This window comes from Psittacula echo, assembly GCF_963264785.1.
Source record: "Psittacula echo genome assembly, chromosome: 12".
Lineage (NCBI taxonomy): Eukaryota > Metazoa > Chordata > Aves > Psittaciformes > Psittacidae > Psittacula > Psittacula echo.
The window spans coordinates 8319244-8336487 of NC_137747.1; the positions used below are offsets into that span (position 1 = coordinate 8319244).

Genomic DNA, 17244 nt, shown 5'->3' on the forward strand with positions numbered 1-17244 from the left:
ACCATCACACACCTCCTCCAGACTGGCAGGTGCCAGCGAGTTGTTCATCCTCTCTTTAAAGGCTTCACCTCCATGGAAAGCGGGCTAAGGGAGCTCAGTCTGTGCTCTATGTGCCCCTAAACACCAAGGGCCAGAGGTCTGGTAGTGCCATGGCACTGCTGAGCAGCAGCAGGAGTCCCCAGGCTGGCAAGGTGCTGACAGTGACTTTAAACGTGCTTTAAACAGCCTTGCTCCCTTGGCTCAAGCTGAGCCAACAAGGGATGCCTTCACAAGAGAGGTGCACAATGACTCAGATGTTGAAGGGGAAATCTCTGCGAGCATGTAAGCAAATGATGGATTGCTCCATCTGCCCAGATGTCCTTATTACCCTGAGGAGGAACCAGTCCACCAACTCCATCACTGAGCTCTCTGATATCTCCCTCCCCACAAAGCTCCTTTGGAGGCTGCTGGATTTGGGGTTTGGGATATTAAGTATTGTTAGAAGAAACCAACCCAGAGTCCCAGGAGAACAGGCCTGAGAGACCTCGCCCAGTCCACCCAGTCCATCCTATACTTATGTCTTTCCCCATCTTTGCCAAACCAGTTCTTGAAAGACTTCCAGGAATGGATAACGCCACCACGTCCCCAGACAGCCCATTCCAGTGAGTCACTAATCATTACTGAGAGAAATGAGTGTCTAACCTGATGCATTTGAGCCTATTACATCTCATCCCGTTCATCACCAGGTTGCTCCATTCCTTCCTGCAACAGTCTCTTCCTCATGTGAAGACTATGGAGGTGACCCACTGCACTCTCAGTGGCACCATATTGACCCCAGCCCACAACAAACACCCTGACCTCATACAAACAGGCAGCATGGTCATCTTCTTCTCCATTTATCTCCAGTCTTCCTCCCCCATCCATGTGTGCTGGTGTTCCCATGGTGCCACCTCAGCTGGCTCTCCAGTGCATTCACCTGATGGGAATGAGGAAGAAGCAGCTCTAAGAGGAGTTTTGCACATTGTATAGATAGTCTTTAACCCGTCCCATACACAAGGAGAAAGCGCTGGCTCAAGCTACCCTCACTGAGGCTCAAACTTGCATTTTACTCTATGGTTGTAGAGCTTGTAGAGCTCAGCTTCATCTCTTCTCTCCCTACTCCACTTCTTCTCTACTTGCCACTGGTTCCCTCTGATTGCATGGCTCCTCTTTGGAGAACATAGAAGTCACAGAGGATGCCCACAGCATAAAGATAAACCCTGCTCCTGGGGTGACTCCACTGAAGACAGACATTGGGGAACAGTTTTACCTGTTTCCGTAGGGAAGCAACTGTCTTCTCCAGTTCAGCCACAAGGGACTCGAGATTCCCTCTGGAGGAAGGGCCTGGAGAAGGCACCTCATTTCTGGGGTCAGGGATAAAAAGTGAAAGGGATTAGGCTAACATCAGCTTCATGGAGGAGAGAATCATTCTGCCTTCTCCAGCATCAGCCTCCAAGTAAGCAGCAATTGAAGGGCCCAACTACCAAGAGATGCCAACCAAACAGCCACTCAGCCCAGGTATTTAAACAGCAGAGCTGGGCTCTGCACTAAGTGTAGGAGGACTTTGAGCTCAGCATCCATCGACTGCAGCACCCCTGATCCCAGACCTCTGCAGAATGATGATTTCAAAGGTCCAAAGGTACTGAGTTATTAAAACTATTCTTATGCTTCATAAAACAGAGGTAAGAGGAGCGGTGACACTATACCTGGGCAAGGCAGGCTTCTGCTTGGCAGGGTTCTCCTCTGGGTAGCTGAAGCCAAGAGACCTCTTGCTTCGGAAGCGCTGAGAAAGAGCCCTGAATTGCCCCCGTGTCTGGCAGTCTTGGGAAGGAAGGGAAAACCTGCCATAAGCACTTGTGTTTAAAGCAGAGCAGTATGGATTGCAGGCAGCACAAGGCAGCGCTGCCCTCCTTCACCATCCACCCTTGACACATCTTTCATGCCAGAGGCGAGGAGACAGCAAAGGTGTGTAACAGGGCATGCATCATGCATGGATTTCCATGTCTCAGCTGGATGCCTGTGCCCACACAGACACAACACAAAGGGACCATGGCAGAAACTATGCATTAACGGAAGGGTTTCACACACTCCCAAGTGACCCTGGAAAGCAGTACGTGGTGGAGATCACCATGCCTATGTCCTGTTTCAGTCTCTCCCTTAGGAGAGCAGCTCTTGGCTGCTGTCAGAGACAGAAGCCCTCAGCTAGGTGGACCTTCAACCAGATTCAATGAAGCTAACAGGCTTCCTGGTTGATGCCCTTTCTGCATGTAAGAGGCACTTGGACAAAGCCCTTAATTTGCTTTAACTTTTGGTCAGCCCTGAACTGCTCAGGCAGTTGGACTAGATTATTACAATAGGTTCTTTCCAACTGAAATATTCTAGTCTATTATATTGTGCTCCCTTCTAGTCTGTTCTAGACCCTCCTAGTCTGTTCTGGACCATTCTATTGTGCTCTCTTCTAGTCTGCTCTGGACTCTTCTATTCTATTGTGCTCTCTTCATCCATTTCCTCACACAGTTCTCATGGTGTAGCATGAAACCAGCTCCTGATGGCATGTGACAAAGGCCACCCAGGGCCATCCCCACATCAGTCAGTGCCTCTTTCCTCACCCTCACAGCAGTCCTGCCACAAGCGGAGGTCCACCGCAGGAATCTCTTCACAGCTGACCATGCCCTGCAGGTACGATGCCACCCGGAAGACATCCTTCTGGAGCTGCTGGATGTGGTCGCTGTTGTCACAGATGACACGAGCAAGGGATGCCTGTCTGATCTGAGTCAGCTGCGCTGGCGTGAAGACTCCAGGATTCTCATACCAGAACCTGCAGTGGGTTGTAATCACAGCATGACTCAGAATAGGAGAACAGGATGGGGAGTGAGGCTGGGAGAGGAAGAAGAGTTCCCCTACACCTATTGGCAGCACCACACACCTCAAAAGGAGCTTTTGGTGACTGAAAACCCAAACTGCCTTTTCCTGAACCCAGGAACCCCCATGAGCTGCTGGCTGGAGCTATAGGGTGCCATGGCCTGCAGGCACAGCCCCTTGCAGGGAGATCCCAAGGCTCAGACAGCTCAGCTCTGCTGTAGCAGGTTGGGACCTGGGTGAACAATGCTCCTGCCCTAAGGGCAAAGCTGTGTCTCATTCACACAAGCAGCAGACAGGAATTAGAAGGAGGCTCCTGAGGACATTTTCTGGCATTTTCAGGTGACATTTGGCACATCCTCAATGGTGCCCAGTGTCCTGTGTTGAAATGAGAATCATGAGATCAGGAAAGGACACATTGACAGAAACTGTGGCAAGTCCTTTTGGAAATGCACTGGACAGAGGAATGTTCCTCGTATCATCAGACAAGAGATAATACAAAATGACATGTTCTGATCCTCCTAGTAAGGAGAAAATCCCCCCAAAGGGAATACCAAAGTCTGTAGGATGACTCCAATGATGATACCTGTCTCCATCCCTCAGCCTTCTGAACTGCGTCGTTAACAGGCACATGAGTGTTGGTCCAACTCTGGTACCAGGGACAAGATCCTCCACCATCAGTGCTGGAAACAGGTCAATGTTTTTGGTAGTTCCATATAAACTGCAGGATAACAGGTATTAAATAAAAAGTTAAAAGGCTATCAAGGAGTGGAGATAATATAAAACTGATCCCATCACAGGAACTTGTATGCAAGGAACTTATCTGGACAATATTTATAAGGTCTTATCTAAAAGACAATGGGGTAAAGGCCTGCCTTGGAAAGAGGCAGCCAGTGCAGATAGGATGCAGTTTAGTCTCTCTGAAAAAGAGCTCCAAGGCTCAATCTGCTCCCAAATTACACCTCAGCAGCTCTTGATGACATTCCACTCAGAACCAGACTGATCACTTGGAGATACCACATTTGTATTAGCCTGTTCTTAACGCACAGCTATTACCCTATCTCAGCATCTGTGGGTAGCAATATCTGGGGAGGTTATTTGATGAGTGTCCTGGCAGGAGCAGAAACTTTTCACTGCCTGATCTCCAGGGGTTCTGTACAGATGCTTCCAAGTCCTGTACAGTACCTCCTGAGCTTTTCTCTGATCTCCAGGTTCTTTATCTCATTCCTGAGGTCCTCAAACTCCTGTGCAGACGAGAGGTTGCAGAAGACCCTGAAGTCATTGTAAGGTGGGATACCATGGTCTCGCCCTCTCTGGATGTTGATAGCAGCCAAGTCCAATGAGACAGAGTGTGCCATAGAGAAGAGTTTCTCTGTCAGCTCCATGTTGAGGAGTTCAGAGGGTACCCGCATCTTCCCAGGAACCCCAAAGAGCCCTCGGAGGAGGGGGTCAATCCCACCCTCCTGCGTGATCCTGAAAGGGGAGAAGAAGGCCTTGTGCAGGGGGATGTGGCCTTGGCGGATGGGCTGGAAGGATTCATTCAACCGGTACAGGATGGGGTTGATCAAGGTGTGCCCGAAGCGAAAGGCAGCAGTGGCAAAGGCGTTGAGAATCCCTGCATTGACATTGGGGTCGTAGCCTTTGTACTCACCCAGCATCTTCATCCCAGCTTCCCCAAGGACCTTGGGGAGCCACTGGGCGTAGGTGATATGCTGCATCTGGGCCCCCACAATCTTCCGTGCCTCGTGATACAGGAGGTCCCCATCCCAGTGGGGATTGAGGGCCGACAGCTCCTTGGCAATGCGGTTGTGCTCCCTGAACCACAGCGTGTGCATGGCCGTGAGACCCAGCTGCTCATTGGCACGGTGATCTCCTGCCAGGAAGCACGGCACAGGGCTCTCGTTCTCATCTCTCATGCATTCAGTGGGTGGCCCCACAGCAAAGGGAAGGAGATGCTTCCCAGAGCTGGGCACAACTTGCCCTTGCTTCAGCAACCCATTTTGGCTGTTCAGATCCCGCAGCTCCTGTGATTCCTGCTCTGTGCTGCCGTAAACATTGGAAGCATCAATGTAAGATGTCAAGTGGTTGATCTGCTCCCTGGCATAGACAGAGTTCATCAGTAGGGAGGTCATCCCACTGCCACATACAGGGCTCGAGCGGACAAAGAACATGCAGCGCCCATTCCTCACACGGGGGTCGTTGGCAGGGACCATGACGGAGAAGCAAGGTGGGTCATTGGTGCACACCTCACTGCAGGGCGCTCCATCTGAGAAGCGGGACATGCTAATGGCTGCCACCGTCTGGTCCATGTCATGGTCCAGAAACTGGCCCCACTGCATGAGCATGTGTGTGAACTGATCATCGGGGGTGATGGTCTCAGAACCGATCATGGTGGTGGAGACAAGGCGAGGTAGAGGAAGGGGAAGGTCCCTGGCATCTTCTGTCAAGGAAAAACCCCGGGGGAGGTTAAATCCATTCTGGTAGGCGGGTTTGAGGAGCCTTTGGAAGGCTGTGAGGGATGCACCCCACATTGGGTGCTGGAGGTTGTTGCAAGAGCCATCATGGGTCCTGTACTTCTTGTGGAAGCAAATATCCGAGCAGTTCGGAGTGCGGCGGTGGGCAGAGCAGCCTGACAGGTTGGCAATCATGTTCAGGTAGTGAGGGGACACCAAGTCATTGTACCGATAGCCTGTGAAGGGAAAGGAAAGCACCAGGTCAGATGATGGGTGCTGCAGCCATCAAGTTCCTCCCATCCCATTTAAGAGCTCTGTGTGAACAGCTGGGTTGTCAAGATGGGCACAGGTAGGCCAGGTCTCTGACATGGTGATGCAGTGTAACTTACAGGAGGCAAACGAAGCACAGGATCATATCAGCCCCACAAAAAGGAAAAGAAGGTGAAAGAGTTTACACTAAACTGCACAGAGGCAGAAATCAGAAATGCTGTGACCTATAGACCAAACCGTGGAGGTGGTCTTGGTCCCCATCCTAGGTTTATTTTACATGGGTTATATGGGTATTACTACAACCCCGAGCACCATCAAGCATCCAAACCCTACGTGCCGAGCAGCAGCGAAGCTGTGGGTGACTGCCAGGGCGCTACGCCACGCGAAAGCGCTGAATAATGCTGCACTGTGTGGATGCTGACAGTGCAATGAGGAGGAGAGGCTGGCAGTCCAACCAGCCCAGACGAGACCTGCAGCCTGCAGAGAGACTCCTCACACCCTGGAATCCATCCAGGCAGGAAAAATATACTTATTGGCCCAAACATAAATGCCTGCTGCATGCTGATTCACACGTAGAGGTAGGAACATGCAGCATAGGGGAAAGCCTGTTGTATGGAAAGGAAGTCCCAACTACAGAGATTTAGAGTCTAACTGCTGGATGCTTGGACCTCACTAAGTATTTTTGGTGCTGCATTGCTTTGTTGGCTGCTCTTCTGCCCTGATAAGAGGAATCCATGTGAGTTTATAGCCGCTCTTCTGCTACAGAACCCAAATACTGCAGAAATAGCAGTGTTTTTCTCATTGCCACTTGGAAGGCAGGAAACATCAAGGCCAGGTTGGATGCGGCTTGGAGCAACCTGCTTTAGTGGAAGGTGTTGTAATTTCATCCTATGCACAAAGTTAAGATGGGAAATAAAACCTCTCCTACCTGTGACATTCATATCCACGATCAGCCCTTGTTGCACGTGTTCCTGAATCAGCTGCAAGGTCCTTTCGAAGATCTCACCTGCCCGGGCTGTTTCAATGGTGTAGGGGTCCCGGGGGTAACGGAAGAGAGCCAGCAAGTCATTGGGTGTCTTGGGGCGCCTGGTTTAAGGAGTTAGAGGTGATGCAGGAACATGAAAATGAATGGGACTGTTCTGAGCAATGAGTCTCTACCGGCAGCAGGAGTCAGGCTGTAAGCCCAGTCTGGTGTTTGACCCCAAAACTACTGCACAAGATCAATGTGGCTTCACTGAGTATTACAGATGATTAAAGAAAGGCTATTTTTCCCCAGGAAAATACATGTATTTAATTTCCTCAGCATCTCTGTTTTATTTCTGCTATAGTAATTCATTTTTCACTTTTCAATAGCTGAAACCCTGGGGTTTTGGGCTTAATACAAACTATCTATCTTTTCAATAAAAAACAGGCATTGGGGTGAAAGAGGAGGGAGTTACTATTCACTTGAGAGGTCATATTTCATTGAGGAAACAGTTGGAATTATTATATCATTACTTCTGTTCTCCCTACACAAAGTCAGTGGCATTTATAAAATGACTATGTTGATCATTTTCTATGCACTGTCCAGCTGACAGAACCTATGTTGCAGATATAAGTGACATAAAGGGTGATATTTGTCTATCAGAATCTCAAATGCCTGTATGAAGCTCTGTCACACGGTGAGGTTTCCATTTCTAACACTTGAAACAATACTGTAGCTTTCATTTGTGGATTGTCAATGGTAAAATGAGGCTTTGGAAAGCTTTTTTGATCTCTTTTCTGTTTCAAGTCTCAGACCATGGCAGTTCACACACTTACTTGCTAAACAGCTCCGTGCGCGTTGAATTGATGGCGTGGTCCACGCTGCTGATGGCTTCTCGTATTGATGTGGCTACAAACGTGTCACCGCTTCGACCGACATCCGTGGCTTTCCAAAGCAGAAAGCAAGCACAAAACATCCTAAATATACTTTGGTTAAAGTGGGAAAATATAAAAATCACAGTGGGTTAACCCAAAAGAATGTATTTACTTCTCATAAAGGAAACTTCTGAAAGTGATGAAATTCAGTTGAAGGTATTGCTTATATGTGAAGTTTCCATTTGTGGAACAATCCAGTTCAAGTTCAGTGTCAACACATCAGACACATCACTTTCAGCCAAAAAAGCAAGCTGCTGTCTGAATACCTTCAGAAGGAAACACATGAATTCTTCAAAATCACTGCATTTTATAAGCCAGGGCCTCTGTCACAGCTGAACAAACCGGTTCCCATTTGGCTCCCAGTGTATGCAAGAGCCAGCTGGAAAATGAGGTGCCAGCCATGAATAAATCACTGAAATTATCTGAGGAATAATTTCAAACCACAAAGACATTTCAGATGAGTCTCAGCTCCTTGCATGCAATCCCTGGATAGAAAGTGATATCGAATTAATCTTATAAACGACTCCATATCCATGTTGGATATCCCTGCGTGCTTGAGGATTAGCCTTTTAACTTATATTTTTCACCTTGGATCTTTTTTCCTCGTCAGTTCTTCCTTACCCTCTAAGTAGCACCATTCCCACTCTTGACCTCTGGTTTGACTAACTGCTCTTCTTTATTCATTACAGCTTCCCTAATGCACAGAGCAGTAGCTGGAAAACGAGAGACTTATTTCCCATTCCCCAGGGACTGAGCAAACATCTAAAGCCTGTATTTGCAGCGACAATGTTGTTCTCCTCCTGCCTCCCCTGATGTGCGAGGTTACGGTCAGACGATGGCTTGAGAGCGTGCTGGCACATTTTAATCAGTTTCTCCCTCCCAACAGAGGCAATAACTACACTCACACCGACAGCTCAGCTTGCAGGAGGTGGTTTAAGCCAACATCTTTGGCTCTGCAGGGAGAAATAGCAGCGAGGAGAAGCTGAGAGGTGTGTGGGCTTTACAGCTGAGCGGCCCCATCACATCTATGAGGGACCTGCCTGCAAAGAAGCTAAAGGAATAACAGAGATATCTGTTCGAAGTGAAGATGCTCCAAGCAGCTCTGCTCTGGAGCCAGGCTGAGAGAGCTGGGCTGGTTCAGCCTGGAGAAGAGAAGGCTCCTTAAGGGGAGACCTTAGAGCAGCTCCAGTGCCCAAAGGGGCTGCAGGAAACCTGGAGAGGGGCTTGGGACAAGGGCCTGTAGGGACAGAACAAGGGGAATGGCTTTAACCTGCCAGAGGGGAGACTGAGATGAGCTCTTAGGCAGAAGCTCTTCCCTGTGAGGGTGCTGAGGCGCTGGCACAGGGTGCCCAGAGAAGCTGTGGCTGCCCCATCCCTGGCAGTGTTCAAGGCCAGGTTGGACACAGGGGCTTGGAGCAAGCTGCTCCAGTGGAAGGTGTCCCTGCCTGTGGCAAGGTTGGAGCTGGATGAGCTTTGAGGTCCCTTCTAACCCAAAGCATTCCATGATTTCATGTCAACACAGCAGAGCTCCTCCAAGTGCAAGAGAAGACTCAAGAGGACCACAGAAGATACCCTACCAGTGATGGTGAGCTGCATAGCGCTGGAGGTGAAGCCAAAGGGGTTTCTTGCTATGCACTCATATCTGCCCTGGTCAGCCACGCCGAGATCTTGAATGGAAAGGGTCCCATCTTGGCTTATGTGGAACTTGCCACTCTCTGTGATCTGGATGCCCTCCTGTTGCACCAAGGAAAGACAGAAAACGTGTCAGGGTTTGGGAAGCTTCCCACCATCCAGCCTTCAGCCTGTTCCACAAACCGCAGATGGATGCGATGAACTAATGTGGCCACCAGATGTTAGCATTGCTCTTGCAGAGAAGCCAGAAAGCCATTCAAGGACATCTGCTCCCGCCAGGACCCACTGTGCGGAGGTCCCTTGCTCAGCTCCTTCACCCTGGTCCAGCTCCAGGAACCCCATGCATTTCTCTGCAGATGGGCTGATTGGAGAGAGTGCTGTGCCCCGATGCTGTCACATAAATAAGACTAAATGTCTTCAGTTTTGGGACAGCCTGAAACTGCTGGATTTTTGCTGGCCCTGAACTGCAGATATCAGCTTTTGCTGGCTCTGGACAGCATCACTGATCAAAGCACTGAGAGCAGCAGCAAGCTCAAACCCTACCTCTCAACCTGGTTGGTGGCAGAAGTAGCTTCAGGTTTTACTGGGTTTATTCTCCTGTTTCTTAAGCTCTTTCTGCTGCCTTCCCCCAGTCTAACATTTCCTCTGCTGCTCCCTCAGGCTCTTTTCTTCTGCTGCCACTGTTGGCTGGAGCCCAAAGCAAGCTACAAGGTCACCTCCCATGAGACCTCTGCAGGACAACTGAGGCTCTAGCACTTCCCCTCTAATGTGTTCTCTGCCTGATTGCACTCAAAGGCAGGTCCCAGTGAAGGTCACCAGTGTTACACTACAGCACAGCAGGAAGAAGGCTGGAGAGCTTCATCTAATGGACTCTTGAAAAGAGCAATCAGGTGGCAGCATGATTCTGAGGACTCGTGCCTTTGCCCCATCAAAGCTGGAGCCAACCAGCATCAATCCAGTTCCACCAGTGGGAATCCTGGAAATAAGGATAAAATACTCCGAAAAAAAGAGTGCATTTTCAGGTTTTTCCAGGAATAGTCAATCAAGCGTTTCCAGCATCCTAGAAGGTCACTGGCTTCAAGTTACTCATTTGGAAGGAAAAACAAGAGAAAACAGGAATGTGCGTTGCAAGGCTTCGAGCCTGAGCAAAAGCAACATTCTTTTAGACCATTAAAAACCTCAAATCAGTGGAAATGTTGATCCTTAAATCTTCAAACACAATTTATTCCATGTGTATTGCATGAACCGATCTAACTAGTTGAGCTGGCAGAGGTATTTAATCCCCCATTCAGGAGCCAGCATGCTTCCCAGTGGCTGTGGAGTACACGGTACCATCTCTTACCTTCACCCAGGTTATGGTGGGACGTGGATCTCCTTGAGCAGCACAGGCAATGGACACATCCTGGCCTGTCTCTGCCATCACATCCTGGGGGGGATGGAGGAACACGGGTATCACTGTGAACATGGGGAAAAACGTCAGATCTCTCATGGGTAAACATCTGCACCAGGCAAAAGCAAAATCCCATCCCATAGGACACAGGTCAGTTCCCTGTCAGATAGTGTTGTTTTTCTGTAGCATTCAATGAATGACACACATTCAGCCCTTCTTCCCTCACGGGTTACCTCGGGGTGTCACTGACAGCTGTACTGCGAGGGTCCTGACGCCGATGGCACTGATGGCATGGCACTCGTACTGGCCTTGGTCGTGCAGAGCCACCCTCATCACCCGCAGGGTACCCGTGGAGAGGATGCTGTGCCTCCGGTCACTCGGCAGTGGCCCACCTGGTCAGAGAAGCAGTGCACGTTGTCCATGAGTTTCTATTCCCATCACTGGAGGTATCTGTGTGACAGCTAAAAACTCATTCCCTTCCCAACATGCCATCAATCACCCTGAAGACACCACCTGCGTCTTGCTAAGTGAGGCACAGGACAGATGCTGCTTTTCCTGCACCTAGGATCATGACTTTGTTGTCTTGCCTAAGCAACTGGAAAGAAGCTAGTACCCTTTTCCTTTCCTCCTAAGCCTTTTCTTAGTGCAAACTGCAGATCTAATGACCCCAGATGGATAGCAAATCTGTGGTCCATTATCCAAACTAGCTGTTTAATCAAATAAACAGAAACATTGAGCATTGTCTTCTTTTTTAATTCATTATTTTGATTTGCTTTGGTTTGGAAACTATGTTGTTCTGATATTTCCTCTATTTATGGAGAAAAAGTTGAAAATTGAAATGCTTTCCCAAACCCAAACAAAATGATCAGAACTTCCCAGTTTAGTGACTTTACTGGTTTTAATATTCCATTTTCCTCCAAATAAGGGCTTTATTTATTCATACCAAATACCCAAAGGAATCTGAATCCTCCCCACACTGTCAAAAGTGGCTTGGAGATGAGCAATGCTCCATCGCTTGTCCTCCTCTTGCCTTGATCTTAGCATGCCCTCTGTGAAAGCACTGTACAGCCTGGTTGACCTTGAATCACTGAGTGGCCTAGCAAACCTGGTTATAAAGCAGTTACTAACTTTCCTTCTTGACACTGTGCTTGCCACATCTCTAAGAGATACCTTCTAATATCTGGGCAGTAGAGGAAATAAGGTTAAAGGAGATGGAGAACATGCTGATGGAGGAGAATCTCAGTTGGTCTTTCTTAACTGCATGTCAGGGCTATTGCTGTGGAAGCTGGAATACAATAGCCATGAATTCTCCACAGTATAAACCATTAATTATGGCTTGCAAAGCATAAGGAAAAGTTGGAGGGCCTCTGGGCCAAGCATTGCTGGCTTCTGTCCCAGAAAGTGTTGGATGGGATCAGTTCAGTAGAGCCAGTGCTGACAATCATCTGGGACTTCAGAAGTTCACCACTACCTGCTGGCCCAAAGTGGATTTTCCAGAGCTAAAAGAAACCTCAGAGGGGTGTCAGCAGTGAACAGTGCTCCCCAAGAGGAGCAAATCAATGCAGTGATGGAAAGCTGGTACAAGTGGATACCCGCTGACTTGGAGCCTCTTGAAAGGAGGTAGGAAACCACCACAGGAGGAAGTTTGAGGCTTTCCATAGGTTTCATGCTGATGAAAACCAGCACACTCCTTCCTTCTGACACGATGATTTAGTGTGTCAAACACCTCAGTGCTTAACATCATCCTTGGTGATCCACCGCCCACCTCCTAGCTGACTAGGTCTGTGCTGATCATCATCCGTCCTGTGCCACCACTGCAAGTCATCACCCTGGACCATCAGCTCCGCTGTTCTCACCATGGATGATGGCTCGGGAGAGAAAGAAAGCATGAGTCAAATGAGCAGTACCTGCCCTCGTCCAGGCAATCACAGGTGGAGGGTGACCCTCAGCAGAGCAGGGGAAATCCACACTTTGTCCCTCAGTTACTGTCTGATCACTGGGAATGAGGAGAAACCTGGGAGAATCTGGAGGGGAAAGAAATGATTGGAAGCAGGAAAATCTCAGGCAGCAAGGTTGGGTTAATTCTCAGTTCATGGGAGCAGAACCAGTCACAGGGTTTAGATACACCCCCTGACCAAACACTGCATCCCAGAAATGTCAGTTTGGGAACCTCACCTTGCACTATGATCCTTGCTGTGGCCTGGATGGATCCCTCGGTGTTGCTGGCATTGCAGTTGTACTGCCCCTGGTCTGAGAAGGTGACGTTCTGAATGAAGAGGCCTCCAGAGCTGGTGATGGCAAAGCGGGAATCCTGCGGCAAAGGAGACCCCGTGCCCAGGGTCCAGCTGATGCGAGGGTTTGGGTGCCCGGAGACCCCACACTCCAAGGTGACGCTTTCCCCGATCAGCACTTCAGTGTTCTGCGGCTGGATCACAAAAGTGGGCTTGGCTGGAAGGAAACGGGAGCTTCAGAAACCAGGAGCTCTGGTGCTGATCAGTTACGGGCAGAAATTGATTGGACTCCTCATGCAACCCCGCGAGAAGTCATCCAGCTCTTCCCTGACCTCTGCCTCCTTGCTCTGAGCAGGTCCCGAAGTCAAGAAGTGCTACTCTTTCCTACCATGTCCTCCCTCCCAGGCACTAAGAGTGCTGGAACATCCCCACGGTGTCCCCTTCTCCCTTGATACCTCTGTGCTGCAGAATTCACCCCAATCTCCCTCCCTAGCCCCAAAGCACCTTCAACCTCTAAATCTCAGCTCCCCACTTCCATGAAGGATCCCTAAGGCTCAGACCACACTATGCTGCTATCCACTCTCTTCCCCAGCACACCACAACGTCTTGGCCCATACAAAACTGGGACTGACTCTGACTTAGCTCCCAACCCGAGCTGGACCTTCAAGGGTTGCACAAGGCTCAATTACATGGGGTGCCAAAATAGCGCAGCACAACTTCTTGCGTCTTGACCTCCCCAGCTACATTCTTGGCCATGCACTGGTAGACGCCTTTGTCTGACTCCTTGGTATTCTGGATCATCAAGGTACCATCTTGTAACAGGTTCAGGCGGTTGTCATCTTTCATGTCAATCTCGTTACTGAAAAAGAGCCAGAAAAGGCAAAATCTGAAAGGAGTGAAGACTCTTTTCGGTCTCCCCCTGAGCTGCTGAGGGAGTTGAGGGGCCCTGCATGCGTTGCAGTAAGCTGCTGTTCCTTGGAGCTATTCTGAGAAATCATGGGATTTATAGCAAGAGTTCTGATTTACAGCACTGAACTGCAGCTCCAGCTCTGACTTACGCCCGGGGTGAGCTACTTTTTCTCTCACCACTGATTACACACGACATTTACAGCCCATCAGGAGAGCAGAGTGTTCCCATGCGAAAGCAGCGTTGCTATTGTCAGGGCATGTAGGCCCAGAAAGCTTGTTCTCATTACTGACTAAGTGCAAATACAATAATGAGTTAATATTATTGTGTGCAGCCATTTCTATTTGAATGAGCTCTAAAGGCCTCGGGGCGGGGGGACAAAAAGCTCTAAGTCACCACGGGACCCCAACACATCTTGGGCACCAACCCAACCTGAAAGCTGTGAAACATCTTCCTTCTTTCTACAATGACCTGCGACTCCTGGATCCCAGCCCACAGCACAAGGTCCCACTGCTGCCTCCCATTTGTCCCGTTGTGAAGGAATCTTGGATGGCTGCAGATGATTGAAAAGGGAGAAGAGACCTCTCTCCCCGTAGGACAAAGGCTGAATTCACTATGCAAACTAATATGCTTGCTGGGCATTTATTTAATTCCCCCGATGCCTCCTTACCCTAGTCATATCTCGCTTGCGGAACATTTATTATCATTACCCCTCTTCCAATGCTGTCTTTGGGAGCCTGCCAGCATTTCCTTAACAAAACCTTCCTTCCAGAGGGACTTAACTCAGCCATAAACTTTTGCTCTGTGCTGAAGCTCTGCCTGGTGGGGAGTTAGTTGAAGAAGCAAACATTGATCATGGTTATTAACAACCGAGCCCTGTTCAGGCTCCCACAACCAAGGAGCTTGTAAAGCAGCAGCGTAACTTTGCTTCCGCAGTGGGCAACTGCTTGAGCACAGAGTATTTAATTGCTCTGCACTTCCCAGAAACCCTCTTGGCATTTAGCACAGCCAGTTGGGTTTTAGTGTTGCTGTATAGGGTGATAATCAATACACTGCTTTGCAGGGTCTTTCGGTGGAGAACAGTGATTTTTCCTTTGGAAATAAAAGCCTTTCTCCCAGCATGTTAGGCCTTTAGTGAGACAAACCTAGAGACCAGGAGCATTTCAGGAGTTAGGGAATGGCATGGTAGCTCAGAGCAACATGAAATACTAATGTTTTCTTTTCCTGATCAAAAGTCAATTCCTTTCAGCCTGCAGGGTATGTTTATGGGAATGCTCTAAGCTCTTGGAATCCATCACAAATGCAGAAGAAATACCTCAAATACAGATAAAACACCACTTGGATTATGTGGTCATCAGAGAATGCTGTTAAAAGAAAGGTAAATACAAGCCATGGAACATCCATTTCTCTTTCTGTTTTTAATGTTGCATGAAACAGCTTTTGTAATTACAACCAGTCACTGAAGAACTCGGTGCTTGAAACCATTTGCTACCCCAGGGCTCCCTGTGTGCGACTTACTTGTTGTGCAGCCAAATAATGGCAGGCTTTGGGTTGCCTTCTGCCCTGCAGGTGAAATAAACTGTGTTTCCCAAGAGGACGTCGACATCGTGGGGCTCTGAGGTTATTCGAGGCCTCTCTGTAAAACACCGTTTTAACACAACCCAGTCCAAAGCAGCACAAAATCACCTCCAGCCCCATTGACACAACACCCATCCTGCAGCCCCCCAAGCAAGCAGGCACCAGCACAGCCCTTGGAACAGCAGCATCTGCTCAGAGCCACCCCAGGGCTTTATTCTTTACATGCCCAGTTCATCAACTGATTCCTACTCAGCCAAGCCTTTCACTGTGTGCTCCACTTGGAGATATTCTCCAGCACTAAACAAGCTAAACCTTTAAGGGATGTGCTAGAACATGAAGGAGTTCATGTGCACAGTCTGGAGCACTTGATCTTGATGCAGCACAATACTTACTCATCTAATAACCTGTCTGATCACCAGGAAAACCAGGTGGATTATTCACGAAATTAATTTATCCCCACTAGCAGCACCAGTGTGGGACCAAACCCATCACAGCCCCAGGGTACAAAATGCTGATCCAGGGCAGATTTGCTCCACATCTGCTAAAAAGCAGTGGGTTAACTCGATGGCAGCAGGCTTCGGACTGACTCAGATATCGGCTGCCTGCACCATTACGCTGAATTATGCATCATTTGTCTTTCCCAGCTGGCACAATACCAGTGTAAAATGCCCAATGCCAGCAAAATCTTCCCACCAGGTGCTCTGGCTGATTTGACACACATACATCCCACTGTGTACCCAGGCCTAAAGCAGAGCAAATTTACATTAACAGCTGTACCGTGGCACCGGGTGTATACTGGGGACAGCTCATGGTGTGGCACATCCATTTGTACCCACTGCATGTGTCCCCAGCTGCTTTCTCTAAACCCTTCTTATTCCCCTCTCGAGGCCACAGGCCCATTTGTGCCAGTCCATTTGTTTGCATGGTGGTGCCCCAAATTAAGCTATGAAATGGTCAAGATTTAAAGAGAAATAATAAAATCATAGGAGAAAAGCTGAATTCAAGGGAGAGCTGATCTCATACATCTGGCTCATAACACGGCCAAGCACACAGCTGGACTGGCACATCCAGGAGGGATGCTAACAGCTGGCCTGGGTGAGTGGGAACATCTCAGCCTGACTCTACCAGCAATGAAGTATCAGTGAACAATGCTTGTGCCATCCTGCACTGATGCTTGTGCTTGAACATCAGAGTTCTTTTTCTGTATGAAAGATTTAACTTTGGAATTCTTCAGAACAAACCCTTTCATTTCAAGCTGGCATCTTTCCATAAGCAATTAGCTAAATTGACAGAACAACAGCTTAGCAAACTCAATGCACCACCACATTCACACAAAGCATCCAGCTACCTATCTATGATGCATTTGCTTAGTTGTTCAGTTGTGCTTCCAGCCATTACAGTTCTCCCAGCATTGCCCCTCTGTTCATCCTGTTAGAGACACTTCTGGTTGCTGGTTTAGCCACCGACAACAGCAGGTCCTTTACTGGCCCTATTCTACCCAAAAAACATCAAGAAGCACGCTAAAACAGAGCTGCCTTCAACCACTGCACAACTGTTGGCGTTATCCTGATAAGCTGTGTGACTTCCCCATTTCAGCAGTAAAAAGAAGGCAAAAGCAGGATGCCAGCGCAGGGAAGAGGGAGAAAAAGGGATGGAAAAAGCCATTCCCAGACCAAACCCCAGCTCCAGCTCACCGCAGTTGAACTCCTGGGCTGTCAGGGTGATGATGGAGCGGCCGTGCAGCTCGCGGGGTGCCTCGCATGTAGCTGCAGTCTGGATGCTGCTGCCCTGCTCCGCGTAGTCCTTCAGCAGCTCGGCCAGCCACATCAGGTCACAGTCACAGAGCAAGGCGTTGGAGTCCAGCCGCCTGTGGGACCAAGGGAAAGGTGCTTCATTTCATAGCTTCCTCCTCCAGGACACGGGAGGGAACAGGCTTCCAGAATGGAGGGCTTGGAGGATTTTCCCTTCTTTTGGTTATATCCTGGATGAAACTTTGAGATATATCAT

The 17244-nt window shown here is 49.0% G+C and overlaps 1 protein-coding gene across 1 annotated transcript in view; it reads right to left on the bottom strand.

Moving 5' to 3' along the window:
- Nucleotides 1-859: 859 nt before the first annotated feature.
- The window catches only part of LOC308226239 (peroxidasin homolog), a gene marked incomplete at both ends in the record, with an annotated part of 39593 nt that continues 23208 nt past the window's right edge, over nucleotides 860-17244 (bottom strand). Inside the window, 16 exons of the mRNA XM_080627769.1 lie at nucleotides 860-955; nucleotides 1289-1382; nucleotides 1725-1839; nucleotides 2628-2836; nucleotides 3464-3598; nucleotides 4063-5566; nucleotides 6529-6686; nucleotides 7401-7509; nucleotides 9077-9233; nucleotides 10474-10586; nucleotides 10755-10913; nucleotides 12429-12545; nucleotides 12697-12969; nucleotides 13442-13611; nucleotides 15178-15295; nucleotides 16932-17104. Of these exons, the coding sequence (XP_080483895.1) occupies nucleotides 860-955; nucleotides 1289-1382; nucleotides 1725-1839; nucleotides 2628-2836; nucleotides 3464-3598; nucleotides 4063-5566; nucleotides 6529-6686; nucleotides 7401-7509; nucleotides 9077-9233; nucleotides 10474-10586; nucleotides 10755-10913; nucleotides 12429-12545; nucleotides 12697-12969; nucleotides 13442-13611; nucleotides 15178-15295; nucleotides 16932-17104 (3700 nt within the window). The remainder of the gene's footprint in view (nucleotides 956-1288; nucleotides 1383-1724; nucleotides 1840-2627; nucleotides 2837-3463; nucleotides 3599-4062; nucleotides 5567-6528; nucleotides 6687-7400; nucleotides 7510-9076; nucleotides 9234-10473; nucleotides 10587-10754; nucleotides 10914-12428; nucleotides 12546-12696; nucleotides 12970-13441; nucleotides 13612-15177; nucleotides 15296-16931; nucleotides 17105-17244) is intronic.